Source organism: Salvelinus alpinus, chromosome 37 (assembly GCF_045679555.1).
Source record: "Salvelinus alpinus chromosome 37, SLU_Salpinus.1, whole genome shotgun sequence".
In the NCBI taxonomy this organism is placed as follows: domain Eukaryota; kingdom Metazoa; phylum Chordata; class Actinopteri; order Salmoniformes; family Salmonidae; genus Salvelinus; species Salvelinus alpinus.
Window position 1 is genome coordinate 12079043 of NC_092122.1, and position 17212 is coordinate 12096254.

At 44.0% G+C, this 17212-nt stretch overlaps 2 protein-coding genes across 2 annotated transcripts in view; both read left to right on the plus strand.

Annotated features, from left to right (window-relative positions):
• Positions 1-17212, plus strand: part of LOC139566063 (putative nuclease HARBI1) — a 160748-nt gene that overhangs the window by 62076 nt on the left and 81460 nt on the right. The gene's annotated exons all lie outside the window — the stretch shown is intronic.
• Positions 15641-17212, plus strand: part of LOC139566061 (neuroepithelial cell-transforming gene 1 protein-like) — a 35941-nt gene continuing 34369 nt past the window's right edge. Inside the window, exon 1 of the mRNA XM_071386920.1 lies at positions 15641-15853. Within this exon, the coding sequence (XP_071243021.1) occupies positions 15711-15853 (143 nt within the window). The 5' untranslated portion in view covers positions 15641-15710. The remainder of the gene's footprint in view (positions 15854-17212) is intronic.

The window sequence follows — 17212 nt, forward strand, 5'->3', positions numbered from 1 at the left end:
GAATGATTTGTAGGGAAGAAGAGGAGCCTGAGGAATGATTTGTAGGGAAGAAGAGGAGCCTGAGGAATGATTAGTAGGGAAGAAGAGGAGCCTGAGGAATGATTTGTAGGGAAGAAGAGGAGCCTGAGGAATGATTAGTAGGGAAGAAGAGGAGCCTGAGGAATGATTAGTAGGGAAGAAGAGGAGCCTGAGGAATGATTTGTAGGGAAGAAGAGGAGCCTGAGGAATGATTTGTAGGGAAGAAGAGGAGCCTGAGGAATGCTCTTCAGATGTACAGTCGTTGATTCTAGAGGTGGAAGAGAGAAGTGCTCAGACTCCGAGGGCTTTGGACTGGCCGTGAGCCAGCAAGCAAACACTGGGCGCCTTTGAGGAGAACCGCTATGGTGCTAGGGGGAGGTCAGAAATAGTTGGCTCATTTTCCGTCTGCATATCCAACGATAGAGAAATTATATATTCTTCTCTGGAGACCGTGACATAAAGTTCTAGCCTAATCATCATTCATTCCCCACTCACTCAAACACACGCCTACACAGTACTATCAGATGTCTGAACTTGAAGATTTCTCGCTTGATAAACAATGTTGTACAGTCATAGCGTGGCTGCTGTTGAAGCCGGCTGGGGTTTTCTGGAAAATTAGTTTACGGTAAAAAAGAGCTCTCTTTTTGGGAAGTTGCCTTGGCGATGGGCCAACAGGGAGTCCGCCTGCGGTCAATTTTTTGGACTTGTGTGTGTGTGTGTGTGTGTGTGTGTGTGTGTGTGTGTGTGTGTGTGTGTGTGTGTGTGTGTGTGTGTGTGTGTGTGTGCGTGTGCGTGTGCGTGTGGAGTTTTTATTATTTGCCACCATGTTGACAGACATTCTGCTTCCTGACATTTGAGTGTTGTTGTGACTCAGTGTTTGTGGGCTGCAGAGAACTGTGTCAAAATGAAAAGCAAATGTGTCCCATCTCAAATGGATTTTAGGGCTTTAGTAAGAAAATAACAGTCCTCAGTTTGCTGCGGTAGATGTTTGTCAGAGACTAAGAATGTACTGTACAGATATACTATCTTAATTTGACCAGTTTCGCACTGCAGGAAAATAATCCTGCAGGAACAGGAAATGTGAATTATTATGTGGATTGTAATTAATGGATGTTTTTATAGGGACTGATTCATTCAAAAAAAAATTTTTTTAACAAGTCTGACAATTTAAAGGGGAAATTACAAACTTAAGAAGCCTTTTTAAACCTCAAATACACAACAATTTGCATTTCCTGTTGCACTGCAAAATTCTCTGACAACACGGTGATCAAATTACGATAGCACATCTGTGTATAATTGGTTTACTGTAAACGTGAACCACTTTGTCAAGATGTGTGAGCTTTGTCTCATCTTAATTCCAAGGAGGGTGATGGTTCCCCCCTTTCCCCTCTCTTGCAATACACACACACAAACACACACCCTGTCAGTTGGGAGGTGTGGAGATATACAGGAGGCTGATCACAGCAGTCCTGAATGCCACATCATTTCTGCTACCACCCGTCATCTGGGTTTAGTGACTAACCCTGCCGTCATCCAGCCCCTCCGGGGGTCACACACGTCACCCAGAGCCCCACAACGCACCCCCACTTCCTGGCTTGGGCTAACTCTGCCTGCACCCCCCCCCCCCCCTCTATATGGCCTACTCATCCCTCTCTGGCTTCCTGGCAGCCTGCTCCTGAGCCGGAGGTGAAGAGAGTCTCTGTTTTTCCCTCTCGCACATTTCCAGAGCCTTTCAGTCTCATACGCAGAGAAACAAAGGCTATTTTTTAACCATGCTCCAATTAGGATGTTAAGATTGTTTATCTGTTTCCGCGAAAGACGTGTCCTCCCGGCTTGCAGTGGCACAGAAAATGGACCAACGTTCGTCCCGTTCCCGGAACTGGATCCAAACAAAGCCAGATGTTTAAGATTCTCTAGCAAGCGAGGAGACGCACTTGTTATTGTCCTCTTTTTCTCTGACAGTGGAAAAATACTTTGGAGGGTTATGGAGAAACGTCAGCCTGCCTTGTGTGTGTTCTGAAAATCCAGGAACTCTTAAATCTTATCTTATGATGTGGGCTTATTTTCGTGTGTGTGTGGCATTCAAGTGTCTGGCACTGTACTGTATTCCTAGCTTACTGCGTAGATGCATGTTCGATAGTATTTGATTAAAAGCCCCCACTTACTCCACAACCATGATGGATGTTCTGTTCTCCCTCCATCAGACTGATCTGCCATTAGCATAGCTCCACACAGCGGGCTAATACCTGCCATCAGTACAGCCTATTGCTCTGCATGGCCCATGCATGAACCCATAGCGCAGCTAGCGCTCTCGCGCTAATGCACATTAACACACACATGAACCTAGCGATACACACTAGGCTTAACCACATTATCTGGAAAGGGGTACTGACAGAGACACTTATCCAGTAATGGATGGTCTTTATTGGTTAACTCCAGGAATGGCCCTCAGAGAATGGCCCCATCATCCAGTTGAATGCCTTATCCCCACATCTGTACTGAACGTGTGGCGTCATCTGTCACGGTTCACATACTGTACAGCACAGGGTCTTTGACGGGGCTGCAGTCTCCTTCATTATCATTACTCAGTTGGCACTCTTGTTTTGTAACATCCTGCGCAGATTAACACGCACGCGCACACACAGAAACACACATGTTGGCTGTGTACCCTATCATAAAAGATCTGTTTCAATGTGCAACCTCCTCCTTTAGCTTCTTCCTTTGACTTTCCATAGACTTTCTTGATCAGGAATCCAATAAAGAGACTTAAGCCAGAGTTTCCAGGGGTTCTGAAAAGACTAGGAGGGAAGGTATTAATCAGTAGTCTGAAGGTATTAATCACTGTCTCTGATGAAATGCCAGTCACTCCTTTGAGCCTCTTCAGCACTGCATTCCGCTACACAGTTCCTGGAACAGTTATGTCAATATAATGGCTCAGATGCTATCTTTACGGGAATGAAGGATACGCTCAGGTCAGTGATGATGTAGTCCCAGGGGGATAGAGGGGTTTGACGTGCTGCCTGTTGAAGACAGGAGAACTTAGAGAGTCATCAGGCCTCATAAAGCTCTGGATGACTCACTGTTTTAACACCTCAGCAGTGTGTCCTCTCTATTCCGCTGTAGTGTGTCCCATCAGAACAGTGTTTATCACATTTATCAAATGACTGATTCACATTATATTAGATGTGTTGTCATGGTAGGAAAGATGCTCTGACTGATGACTCATAATCCCTTTACCCTCCCACACGTATCGACACACACACACACACACAACCCATAGGTAAGTAATGCCATATCCGGCAGGAGGGGTAACCTTGTCGTCTGATTATCATACTGGCAGTGAGTAATTCTTCCTGTGTAATGATGAGAACATCCTTTCCATAGTCAACCCTCCATCATCCACCATCTCCTTTCATCATTCATTCTCCTCTTATGCACCTTGACCACAGTCTACCCTCTCGCAGTCCCCCCACGTCCACAGAGCTCCGTCTGTCTGTCTCCTCCTCTTATAGGAGGCGTTTATGTGTGTTTGAAACTCAGAGTGGACGACGTGCAGCACACACCGTTTCCACCCTTTTCTGAAACTAACAAATGAATAACCTTGTGTCACTTTTTTGGATGAGTATAAGATGAAGTCTAATCTCACTAAATAGGTGTGCCGCAAGGCAGATGTGCCCATACAAGTTTGGACAAAAGAAAGATGCTACTCTACCCAGCATAGGAATAGGCCGGCCTCTCCCTGAAAAAGGAATCTCATATAATTTTCAGGAAAATTACCCCCCCCACCCCACTCCACCACCATCCAGGCTGTTATATAAACACACCACGTCACTCTCTCTCTTTCTTGCTCTCTCTTGATCTTTTTGATACCCCGAGTGAAGGAATGGAGGAGCAGCAGCAGGAAGGGGGACATTACCGTCACCCGCAGCAGCTAGGGCCTGCCGGGCCGGTGTGTGGGATTCTCTATCTCTGCATGTTACTTCCTGGGAGAGAATGAAACAGAAAGCGCAACGGCCAACCCTCCACAAGGGCTCCATTCACATGGGGGGAGAGAAAGGGAGCGGTAGAGTTGAAATCTGTCTCTTACTTATTCATTCATCCCACAGGGTGTTGTTAGGTTTGAGGTTGGCTTCTCTCTTTCCTCTCCCCTACCATGCTACAGACTGGTGCTGGTGGGTGACTACTTATGGTGTGGTTTATGAGATGTTATGCTGCCCCCTGGTGTCCAAAGGCAGGATTGTAGAAAAGTGTCACGTTGTGATGATACTGTTCCATCCAACTGTGTTTTCCTTCTTTACAACATGCTCTGACATACACTATCCTATATGGCCATTACAGGTCATCCAACACCCAGCATTCAGACACCTGTGATTGACTGTGAGAACCTCTGGGACCAACTGCTAAGCTGTGCTGTCATGGAGACGCCATGGTTACGTAAGTGTTTTGGCCTGGTTCTCATAATCACACAGCACAGAGCTCTTTGTGTCCCAGTCGTGTTTTCCGACACTGGACACCCCAGCTGCGATCTGTTCACTCACTGTACATTCCTCCACCTGAATGTGATATGATGAAGATCAGGTGGGATACACAGGTGTGTGTGCTGCCTGCCACGCCCTATGTGAAACACACGTGTGTGTGTTTGTGTGAGGTGGGTGGTCATGATGTCATCGTCAACACTAGCCCCATTGTAAATAGAAATAGGGTTTGGGGAGGTGCACAGCAGTGTGTCACTCTGTCACATGGACAGCAGCCTGTGCCCTGCCGTGTCCATAGATACCTGCAGGACAGGTACAGTAAGCAGGACACAATAAGGAAGCTATTGTAAGGCTATGAGGCAAGCACTGTAAAACAGGTAAGATATCACGACTAGTGTTTAGTGGCTGTGAGAGTAGTTTGTTTGGTTACCCATGGATGTGGAGTGTTTGCCCAAACACACACACAGACACAGACACACACTCACACACACTCTGTGGTCATGTGGTGTTTCTATGTGTTTTTCCCAGGACCCTTGGCAGGCAGAGAGGTCACTGAGCTCTGAGAACAACAGTTAGTTGGGTGGGTGAGTAACATTGTGTTCATGTTTGTTGGATGAGTTCTAGAATAGAAGACTAGTAGACTGGTTAGATGTTGTTACGTATTTCTTACAGTCATTTATTGTTGATAGATAATGATTGGTGTAATGAATTGTGCATACAAAATTGTATCATTGTCTGATACTGCCTAATATTGTAATGTGTTATGTTTTCTTTATGTTGACGTGACGAGAATAGTATCTAAAGATATTATATTATTCTTATAATGTTACAGCAGATCTTCACAGCTCTACTGTTAAGAGGTAGTGTCCAAAGTGTGGAGGATGATGTCACACGTCAGCTGTCCTCATAGCTGGGCTTCCATGGCAACGACATTCATCAGAATGACTTCCTGCAAAAGCAAAGCACTGTCACGATCACTTTCTGTACTGACAGATCACTTTATACGGATAATTATTGTGTTTGTGTAAGGTTAAGCATTGAAATGCTAAGCCAAATGAGTGGACTGTCTTTGTAAATCTACTTGTCATCCATGTCACAACTGCTGCACAGAGTTTCTAAATAAGCAGTATCCTCCAAAATCTTTGCTGCTGCCGCGCAACCACTGCATCCCTATTGTCCGGCAGGGAAAGTCTTCCCCCAGAGGCTGGTTTCACATGGTGGTTTAGATTGATGTTCCCAGTGTCTAGCACCATTTGAAATCAGTGTTCTTGGGGACAGGAGAACAGCACTGGGCCTCTGATAGTGTCAATCAGTCTACTGGAGCCATCCTCTCTCTCTCCCCTTTAAAGGATGACTGATTTCCTCTGGTGTTTAGAGCCCCTTAAAGCCTTCTAGCACCATTTGAAATCGGTTATAATGACTGGGGATCAATGCCTCAATGTCTTCACGATGTCTACATGTCAACTCTACAGTCAAGCAGACAGGAAATTAATTGGATGAATGTTCATATTATACAGGGTCTGCTCTACAGATCCTGGAATCTAAATGAGTTGGACAGGAGCTCATTTCCAGTGGGACAGTTTTAAAGTTTTTATTGAATAAATGTTCAATATAACTGAATTGATATTGCATACTTATTTTGCTTCTTCCTGTGTGTATGTTATCAAATTTGTGTCCGTGGTTCTGAACCTGCATGTGAACTATATAACCCTGCTCTGCTATGTATAAAACTTATCAGAGCTCAAGGGATCATAAGTCTTTTCACAATACCCTCACTCATAACAGATTTAATCACTGTTATATCTAGAAGCACTCAACACAATCCAACACTTACTTTATAACGTGATAATGGAAACAGGAAAGGCTTTTTATTGCAGGGCTTGTACCAGACACTGCACAGAACCACAGAAGATAGCGTCTACTGAGTACAGAATCTTAAACCGGGAAAGTTCCTGTTCTATAATGTGGATGAATGAGTTCCAAGGAAGCCTGATGTTTTCAGTAAGATTTTAAAGTTGTGGAAGTTTATCTTATCTCTGCTCAGTGTCCCTGTCGCCTGTGTTACCATGTCACTCTCCGGGTCTGACAAGACATGCAGTGCACAACCAGTATCTATTCATTTAGTGTGTTGTTAGGTGTAGATAAAGGTGTTGTGGATAGGGCGATGGCATTGATGGTGGTTAACATGGTAGTATGAACATGATCATGGAGTTGAACTTGGAGACCATCCCAGAGAATGCAGTTGAACTGGGAGAGGAAGAGGAGGCAAAGGAAGAAAAATAAGTGCCTCTCCGCTACAGAGGTACAACTTGGACCCGAGGTCATTCTGTGTACATGATTATTAGCTGAGATACTATGCAATTTCAACTCATATCATTATTTTAGAACCTGCCATTATTCCATAATGAGCTATTTCCCTCAAATCAATGGGGTTTTAATGGGGCCTAGTTGTCCTTGCATCTTTCCCGTTGCACTAGGCCTAGGGCACTGCAGTAGTACACTTTTCCTATCACCTTGATGGTCTTATATGAGTCAAATGCAAACAGACATCAATACCACCAGTGTGTTACCTATCTCCTGACTGTATGGGTGTTTCAACCCCCATAGATGAGCTTTTCACAGGTGGCTGGTGGTACCCTAATTGGGGAGGACAGGCTCATTGTAATTGCTGGAATGGCATGAACGGTAAGAAACACATCAAACCTGTGGTATTATGAGCCATTCTCCCCTCACCAGCCTCCTGTGGAGCCTGTATTGGCTAGGTTGAAGACAAAATAGGTAAGGACAAGTTGTATTCATGAAATTAAACAGATTCATGTTTATTCTAGTTGATAACTAACATCGCCTGGTCGTTCTTTAAAAGTAATTCCCTCACCATCTTAAATAAGCATGCCCCTTTCAAAAAATGTAGAACTAAGAACAGATATAGTCCTTGGTTCACTCCAGACCTGACTGCCCTCGACCAGCACAAAAACATCCTGTGGCGGACTGCACTGGCATCGAATAGTTCCCGCGATATGCAACTTTTCAGGGAAGTCAGGAACCAATACCCTCACTCATAACAGATTTAATCACTGTTATATCTAGAAGCACTCAACACAATCCAACACTTACTCGCCCAAGCCTCCCCAGCTTCTCCTTCACCCAAATCCAGATAGCAGATGTTCTGAAAGAGCTGCAAAACCTGGACCTGTACAAATCAGCTGGGCTAGACAATCTGGACCCTCTCTTTCTAAAATTATCCACCGCCATTGTTGCAACCCCTATTACCAGTCTGTTCAACCTCTCTTTCGTATCGTCCGAGATCCCTAACCCTAACCCTAAAGATTGGAAAGCTGCTGCGGTCATCCCCCTCTTCAAAGGGGGTGACACTCTAGACCCAAACTGTTATAGACCTATATCCATCCTGCCCTGCCTTTCTAAAGTCTTCGAAATCCAAGTTAATAAACAGATCACTGACCATTTCGAATCCCACCGTACCTTCTCCGCTGTGCAATCCGTTTCCGAGCTGGTCACGGGTGCACCTCAGCCATGCTCAAGGTACTAAACGATATCATAACCGCTATCGATAAAAGACAGTACTGTGCAGCCGTCTTCATCGACCTGGCCAAGGCTTTCGACTCTGTCAATCACTGTATTCTTATCGGCAGACTCTACAACCTTGGTTTCTCAAATGACTGCCTCGCCTGGTTCACCAACTACTCCCCAGACAGAGTTCAGCGTGTCAAATCGGAGGGCCTGATGTCCGGACCTCTGACAGTCTCTATGGGGGTACCATAGGGTTAAATTCTTAGGCCGACTCTTTTCTCTGTATATATCAATGATGTCGCTCTTGCTGCGGGTGATTCCCTGATCCACCTCTACGTAGACGACACCATTCTGTATACATCTGGCCCTTCTTTGGACACTGTGTTAACTAACCTCCAAACATGCTTCAATGCCATACAACACTCCTTCTGTGGCCTCAAACTGCTCTTAAACGCTAGTAAAACTAAATGCATGCTCTTCAACCGTTTGCTGCCCGCACCCGCCCGCCCGACTAGCATCACTACTCTGGACGGTTCTGACTTAGAATATGTGGAGGAACTACAAATACCTAGGTGTCTGGCTAGACTGTAAACTCTCCTTCCAGACTCATATTAAACATCTCCAATCCAAAATTAAATCTAGAATCGGCTTCCTATTTCGCAACAAAGCCTCCTTCACTCATGCTGCCAAACATACCCTCGTAAAACTGACTATCCTACCAATCCTCGACTTCGGCGATGTCATTTACAAAATAGCTTCCAATACTCTACTCAGCAAACTGGATGCAGTCTATCACAGTGCCATCCGTTTAGTCACCAAAGCCCCTTATACCACCCACCACTGCGACCTGTATAGTCTAGTCGGCTGGCCCTCGCTACATATTCATCGCCAGACCCACTGGCTCCAAGTCATCTATAAGTCTATGCTAGGTAAAGCTCCGCCTTATCTCAGCTCACTGGTCATGATAACAACACCCACCCGTAGCACGCGCTCCAGCAGGTATATCTCACTGGTCATCCCCAAAGCCAACACCTCCTTTGGCCGCCTTTCCTTACAGTTCTCTGCTACCAATGACTGGAACGAATTGCAAAAATCGCTGAAGCTGGAGACTTATATTTCCCTCACTAATTTTAAACATCAGCTATCTGAGCAGCTAACCAATCGCTGCAGCTGTACATAGCCCATCTGTAAATAGCCCACCCAATCTACCTACCTCATCCCCATATTGTTTTTATTTACTTTTCTACTCTTTTGCCCACCAGTATTTCTACTTGCACATCATCATCTGCTCATTTTTCTCTCCAGTGTTAATTTGCTACATTGTAATTACTCCGCTACTATGGCCTATTTATTGCCTTACCTCCTCACGCCATTTGCACACAATATACACTGCTCAAAAAAATAAAGGGAACACTAAAATAACACATCCTAGATCTGAATGAATGAAATATTCTTATTAAATACTTTTTTCTTTACATAGTTGAATGTGCTGACAACAAAATCACACAAAAATTATCAATGGAAATCAAATTTATCAACCCATGGAGGTCTGGATTTGGAGTCACACTCAAAATTAAAGTGGAAAACCACACTACAGGCTGATCCAACTTTGATGTAATGTCCTTAAAACAAGTCAAAATGAGGCTCAGTAGTGTGTGTGGCCTCCACGTGCCTGTATGACCTCCCTACAACGCCTGGGCATGCTCCTGATGAGGTGGCGGATGGTCTCCTGAGGGATCTCCTCCCAGACCTGGACTAAAGCATCCGCCAACTCCTGGACAGTCTGTGGTGCAACGTGGCGTTGGTGGATGGAGCGAGACATGATGTCCCAGATGTGCTCAATTGGATTCAGGTTTGGGGAACAGGCGGGCCAGTCCATAGCATCAATGCCTTCCTCTTGCAGGAACTGCTGACACACTCCAGCCACATGATGTCTAGCATTGTCTTGCATTAGGAGGAACCCAGGGCCAACCGCACTAGCATATGGTCTCACAAGGGGTCTGAGGATCTCATCTCGGTACCTAATGGCAGTCAGGCTACCTCTGGCGAGCACATGGAGGGCTGTGCGGCCCCCCAAAGAAATGCCACCCCACACCATGACTGACCCACCGCCAAACCGGTCATGCTGGAGGATGTTGCAGGCAGCAGAACGTTCTCCACTGCATCTCCAGACTCTGTCACGTCTGTCACATGTGCTCATGTGCTCAGTGTGAACCTGCTTTCATCTGTGAAGAGCACAGGGCGCCAGTGGCGAATTTGCCAATCTTGGTGTTCTCTGGCAAATGCCAAACGTCCTGCACGGTGTTGGGCTGTAAGCACAACCCCCACCTGTGGACGTCGGGCCCTCATGGAGTCTGTTTCTGACCGTTTGAGCAGACACATGCACATTTGTGGCCTGCTATTGGTCATTTTGCAGGGCTCTGGCAGTGCTTCTCCTGCTCCTCCTTGCACAAAGGCGGAGGTAGCGGTCCTGCTGCTGGGTTGTTGCCCTCCTACAGCCTCCTCCACGTCTCCTGATGTACTGGCCTGTCTCCTGGTAGCGCCTCCATGCTCTGGACACTACGCTGACAGACACAGCAAACCTTCTTGCCACAGCTCGCATTGATGTGCCATCCTGGATGAGCTGCACTACCTGAGCCACTTGTGTGGGTTGTAGACTCCGTCTCATGCTACCACTAGAGTGAAAGCACCGCCAGCATTCAAAAGTGACCAAAACATCAGCCAGGAAGCATAGGAACTGAGAAGTGGTCTGTGGTCACCACCTGCAGAACCACTCCTTTATTGGGGGTGTCTTGCTAATTGCCTATAATTTCTACCTGTTGTCTATTCCATTTGCACAACAGCATGTGAAATTTATTGTCAATCAGTGTTGCTTCCTAAGTGGACAGTTTGATTTCACAGAAGTGTGATCGACTTGGAGTTACATTGTGTTGTTTAAGTGTTCCCTTTATTTTTTTGAGCAGTGTATATAGACTTTATTATTTTTTCTATTGTGTTATTGACTGTACGCTTGTTTATTCCATGTGTAACTCTATGTTGTTTGTGTCACAGTGCTTTGCTTTATCTTGGCCAGGTCGCAGTTGTAAATGAGAACTTGTTCTCAACTAGCCTACCTGGTTAAATAAAGGTGAAATAAAATAATTAAAAAAAAAAAAATCGCTGGTCTGTTTGTTTAGAAATTGTTTACAAAGCTTTATGGGATATTAGAAATCCTCCTAACCTGGGTATCTTCAACCTAGCATATTATTGCTTCGATGTCACAACATACAACTTTGGGGGTGTTTCAGCAACAGTGCAAAGTTCTACAGTACACTATGACATCACCCAAAGACCTGTAGAATGCTAAATATCATATCTAAATATGATGGAACGGTGCTTTCACTTAAGCCTCTGAATCACAATGTCAGTATTCTCATTGTAGCAACTTGTTTTTGAATCCTCCATGCAGGCTAAAAAGTTTGATTTGATAAATTATTAGAGTTTGTTATTATAATACTTATTGATTTCAATATGAATTGCCTGTAGTGAGATTGTCCATGCATTGATTTACAGGGCTTTAGGGAATAAGGCTTTCCTCCAGCCAGTGAGCAAGGATGAGATTATTGCTCCAAAGGCCCCTGAGATCTTTCAGAAAGCAAAAGGTGAGAGAATCATTCTAATAATGCAAATATATGACCGGGTTCATGCACTGAAACACAATACAAACCATCAAATGTTTTATCTGTGTCTGGATTTTGCTACATTGCTGCTATCCTTGATACAGTAGACAGACTACAGTACTAATGAGCAGTATTGTGTGTTGAAGTGGATGACGTGTCATATTTTCCATATGTCTGTAACAGTCCTGGATTCCAAAGAGATCTGGAACATTCTTAGGGAGGAGTCGGAGTCCAAACTGGCTCGGACGGAAACAGCCATTGACGTGCCCGCCGTGATCAAGGTTTCCCTGATACAACACACAGAACACATCCTGTCACAATGTCACACACCGTTACCAACCATGACCTGTGTCATCTTTATAAGACATTCAACTAATGCAAACTCTGTTTGTTGTCTATAAAAACAGTCATGAATGAAAAACCAACATGTAGATTTCTAGATACTTGCTTAGATTAGATTTCACTCTTTCTTTTTCTCTCTCTCAGGCGTTTAATGACAGGATGGAGTGTCAGAAGCTGCTGGAGGTTCAGGGTCAAGGGAAGTCTAGCCGACATAAGAATCGAGTGCCGCTAATGTTCAAGGCCTCGGAGGCCAACCTGGACAGAACAGCCCTTACTCATAGCCAACAACCCCCTGCCTGACCTCCATAACCTGAAGGAGGGTGACAGCCCCACCAAATACCTGGCAGGCAACCCCCTCGCACCTGCCCCCGCCCCCACCAAGGTAAGAGGTCATTTAAAAAATCATGTGATGTTGAGCAAAACCCCCAAGCCTGAATGCGCAAAAAGCAAGAGTAATGTGGAAAACCTGAATATTGAATGCTCTTAAATTGATCAATTGGCTGTTCCCTCAGAGGCTTGAAGTCATTCGAGGTCGTCAGAGTGGTTTGCCCCCTCTGAAACATCCTCTTAAATTGCCATCTGGGACGAGAAGAGAGGGTAATTAGTGGAGCAGCATGTGCGTGTGCTGGGAAAGAGTTGAGTGGTCTTGAGTTGTTTTCACAAGTCATTTGAAACATTATATTTCTCTCCATTACCATGTACAGTTAGGGATATTGATGAATGGCAATACTTTGTTGTCCCACAGAGCTGCATCAGGGGTGCGAACAAGTCTCTGTGTGCAGTTCTCTGAGGATAGGTCAACTTTTTCAGACAGGGACAACTGGCAAGAAGGTATTTCATCACATGCGACAAGACATTGACTTTGGTGATGATTACAATGATATAAATATTGTGTGTGTGTGTGTGTGTGTGTATCTAGGTGCTGCCTTAGATCTGACCCAGAGCACTGAGGTTAAAGATCAGTGCACTGAACTGTGTGAGCCCCTCACTCTCTCGGCCCTGCTGGAGACTGCAGTCACAGTAACAGCACCAGGACAGGGGGCGTTCCGTTACGGACAGACCGCCTACTGGAACGTGACCAGCAGCTGTGAACTGCCACCATGACTTCTGAAGCCTGGACCTTTCAATGCATGCACGCTATATTTGGAGCTGTTTGACAACTACGTGTTGAAATTCAGCAATAGATACTTTGTGTGTTGGTGTGTGTGTGTGTGTGTGTGTGTGTGTGTGGACTCACTAAACACAAATACAGTGGGGAGAACAAGTATTTGATACACTGCCGATTTTGAAGGTTTTCCTACTTACAAAGCATGTAGAGGTCTGTAATTTTTATCATAGGTACACTTCAAATGTGAGAGACGGAATCTAAAACAAAAATCCAGAAAATCACATTGTATGATTTTTAAGTAATTAATTTGCATTTTATTGCGTGACATAAGTATTTGATGACCTACCAACCAGTAAGAATTCCGGCTCTCACAGACCTGTTAGTTTTTCTTTTAGAAGCCCTCCTGTTCTCCACTCATTACCTGTATTAACTGCACCTGTTTGAACTTGTTACCTGTATAAAAGACACCTGTACACACACTCAATCAAACAGACTCCAATCTCTCCACAATGGCCAAGACCAGAGAGCTGTGTAAGGACATCAGGGATAAAATTGTAGACCTGCACAAGGCTGGGATGGGCTACAGGACAATAGGCAAGCAGCTTGGTGAGAAGGCAACAACTGTTGGCGCAATTATTAGAAAATGGAAGAAGTTCAAGATGACGGTCAATCACCCTCGGTCTGGGGCTCCATGCAAGATCTCACCTCGTGGGGCATCAATGATCATAAGGAAGGTGAGGGATCAGCCCAGAACTACACGGCAGGACCTGGTCAATGACCTGAAGAGAGCTGGGACCACAGTCTCAAAGAAAACCATTAGTAACACACTACGCTGTCATGGATTGAAATCCTGCAGCGCACGCAAGGTCCCCCTGCTCAAGCCAGTGCATGTCCAGGCCCGTCTGAAGTTTGCCAATGACCATCTGGATGATCCAGAGAAGGAATGGGAGAAGGTCATGTGGTCTGATGAGACAAAAATAGAGCTTTTTGGTCTAAACTCCACTCGCTGTGTTTGGAGGAAGAAGAAGGTTGAGTACAACCCCAAGAACACCATCCCAACCGTGAAGCATGGAGGTGGAAACATCATTCTTTGGGGATGCTTTTCTGCAAAGGGGACAGGACGACTGCACCGTATTGAGGGGAGGATGGATGGGGCCATGTATCGCGAGATCTTGGCCAAAAACCTCCTTCCCTCAGTAAGAGCATTGAAGATGGGTCGTGGCTGGATCTTCCAGCATGACAACGACCCGAAACACACAGCCAGGGCAACTAAGGAGTGGCTCCGTAAGAAGCATCTCAAGGTCCTGGAGTGGCCTAGCCAGTCTCCAGACCTGAACCCAATAGAAAATCTTTGGAGGGAGCTGAATGTCCGTATTGCCCAGCGACAGCCCCGAAACCTGAAGGATCTGGAGATGGTATGTTTGGAGGAGTGGGCCAAAATCCCTGCTGCAGTGTGTGCAAACCTGGTCAATAACTACAGGAAACGTATGATCTTTGTAATTGCAAACCAAGGTTTCTGTACCAAATATTAAGTTCTGCTTTTCTGATGTATCAAATACTTATGTCATGCAATAAAATGCAAATTAATTACTTAAAAATCATACAATGTGATTTTCTGGATTTTTGTTTTAGATTCCGTCTCTCACAGTTGAAGTGTACCTATGATAAAAATTACAGACCTCTACATGCTTTGTAAGTAGGAAAACCTTCAAAATCGGCAGTGTATCAAATACTTGTTCTCCCCACTGTACATATTTTGTAAATAATGTGTTGGAGTGTGCCCCTGGCTATCCGTAAATTTTAAACAAGAAAATGTTGCCGTCTGCTTTGCTTAATATAAGACATTTGAAATTATTTATATTTTTACTTTTGATATTTAAGTATATTTTAGCAATTACATTTACTTTTGATACTTAAGTATTTTCAAAACTAATAACTTTTAGACTTTTACTCAAGTAGTGTTTTACTGGGTAACTTTCACTTTTACTTGAGTAACTTTCTATTAAGATATCTATACTTTTACTCAAGTATGACAATTGGGTACTTTTTCCGTGTGTGTGTGTGTGTGTGTGTGTGTGTGTGTGTGTGTGTGATTCTATCCAGAATAGTTCATTTTACACCAGATGATCCCGTCTGCCTTTTGCAGTTGCATAACAATAATGTAATATTTTAAATCCTTGCAGAACACAACTGTTTGTTGAACTGAACTATCAAAGAGGGGAGAAATGCACAACATTAGTATATTACAATACAAAAACAATACAAAAACACGGTGCATTGACATTTAATTGTGTCAAAGGGTTGTTTTGTGCAGATAATAGAAGCAAGTTCATTGTAACAGCATTTCCAATTGTTATTAGAGGTACTGGCCCCGCCCAGAGTCGTCTGTTTAAGGGTATGACCCCTCCCATTTAACCATATATCCTAGCAACTAGAACCTCAGGTCTTTCCTTATTGGTCATTGTTCGGATTTCCGCCATATTCAAAGAATTTCAAACATCCGTCTACTGTTATTATTTTTTCATTAATAGTTATCTATTATTCTCACCGTTAACATTGATTTCTGGTTTTGCATTTCAAATGGAGGAAACCGGTGAAGCACAGGTTCAAAGTTCGATACCAGAGAAGCAGAATGACAGACCAAAGAGAAAGGCAAACATGAAGAGGGAGTTCACCATTGATGATGAGATATCCCCCGAGAGAAATAACAATAGCAAATCAAGGTGAGACAAAACGCGGCCTTAACTATTGAGTGCAGGGGATGAAGCGAATATAAGTGTAAAATATTTATATGGCGTTAACGTATTACCAACAGACTCTAGCTAACATTATTTAGATAGCTAATAAAATTAGTTACGTCAGTTGAAAGTTTGTTTCGAAGGCTAGCATGTGCCTGGCTGACGTTACAATTCGAGTAAGTTGTCATTGTTACAGCCCAGTTCATGGTTCTCACAAGGGAAGTGAAATTATAGGCTTGATGACTTTGCTCATGATCATGCACGCCTCAAATGACATGTTACTTACTATAAGTACCTTGAATTTTCTTTCACCGGTGCCTTTTCATTATCGTTCTAGATAACGTTACACCTATCAAAGCAGGGCGTGTGTGATGAATGGTCAAAACCATTAATCTTGGAGCGACAGGGGGAGCGGGTTTGCGGAATGCTGTCATATCACGTAATTATACAATTTTATAAAATTTAGATTTATATATATATATATATATATATAGCTAAAAATTAAGTGAAAATGTACAAATTATCCAATGGATTATGGTCTTTTTTTCCCACCAAAGAGCACAAAAGGCTGTTTGGCGCATCTATCATGAAGAGGAGTAACTTTGCAGCTGTTTCTGATTAATAAGCAATGCCATGCTGGCGGGTGGTAACCAGTGGCGATTTTAGCATGTAAATCTTGGTGGGGCAACCTCAACAAAAAATGTTTTATTTGCATGCCAGCAAAGCCACAACACTAAACAATTCATTCAAATGGTGCCCACAAACTGTTAGGGCCTACATAAAGCTGTCCCAGCAGCAGAGTCCCAACAGCAGTCCCAACACCTGGATATCAACTAAGACTTGTCTGGCAGCGAAACAGTTCATTCAGCCTCATTTACTGCCTGTAACAAAAAAAAAACAGCTAATATGGCTGACTTTGTTAAACAAATGTGGATAAGAGGCAATCTGTAATTTTGATTAAGACATTAATGAGCTAGGATGGACATAGTCAATATAACTATTTGTTCAGCACTTTTGAAATGTACAGCAACATAATTCAGAACAGGCCGTTCTTACAGTATTCTCCCTGTACACCAAGTCAGAACTGTAGTATAAATAAAGGGGGCATATAAGCAGACAATGAAAGTGCTTACAATATTCAATGATGACATTTTTCTAAAACAGGCTATAGGCTCCATGTGCACCACCAAGTCAGAACAGTAGGCTAAGTTATTGGGGGAAAGGGGACCAAATTAATAGGGTGAGGCACACAGGCTACCAACAGCTTACTACACAACATACATTAGTATTACTTTCTTAACTACAGTATACATATCTCCCTGGCATATTTCATCATTTATGCAG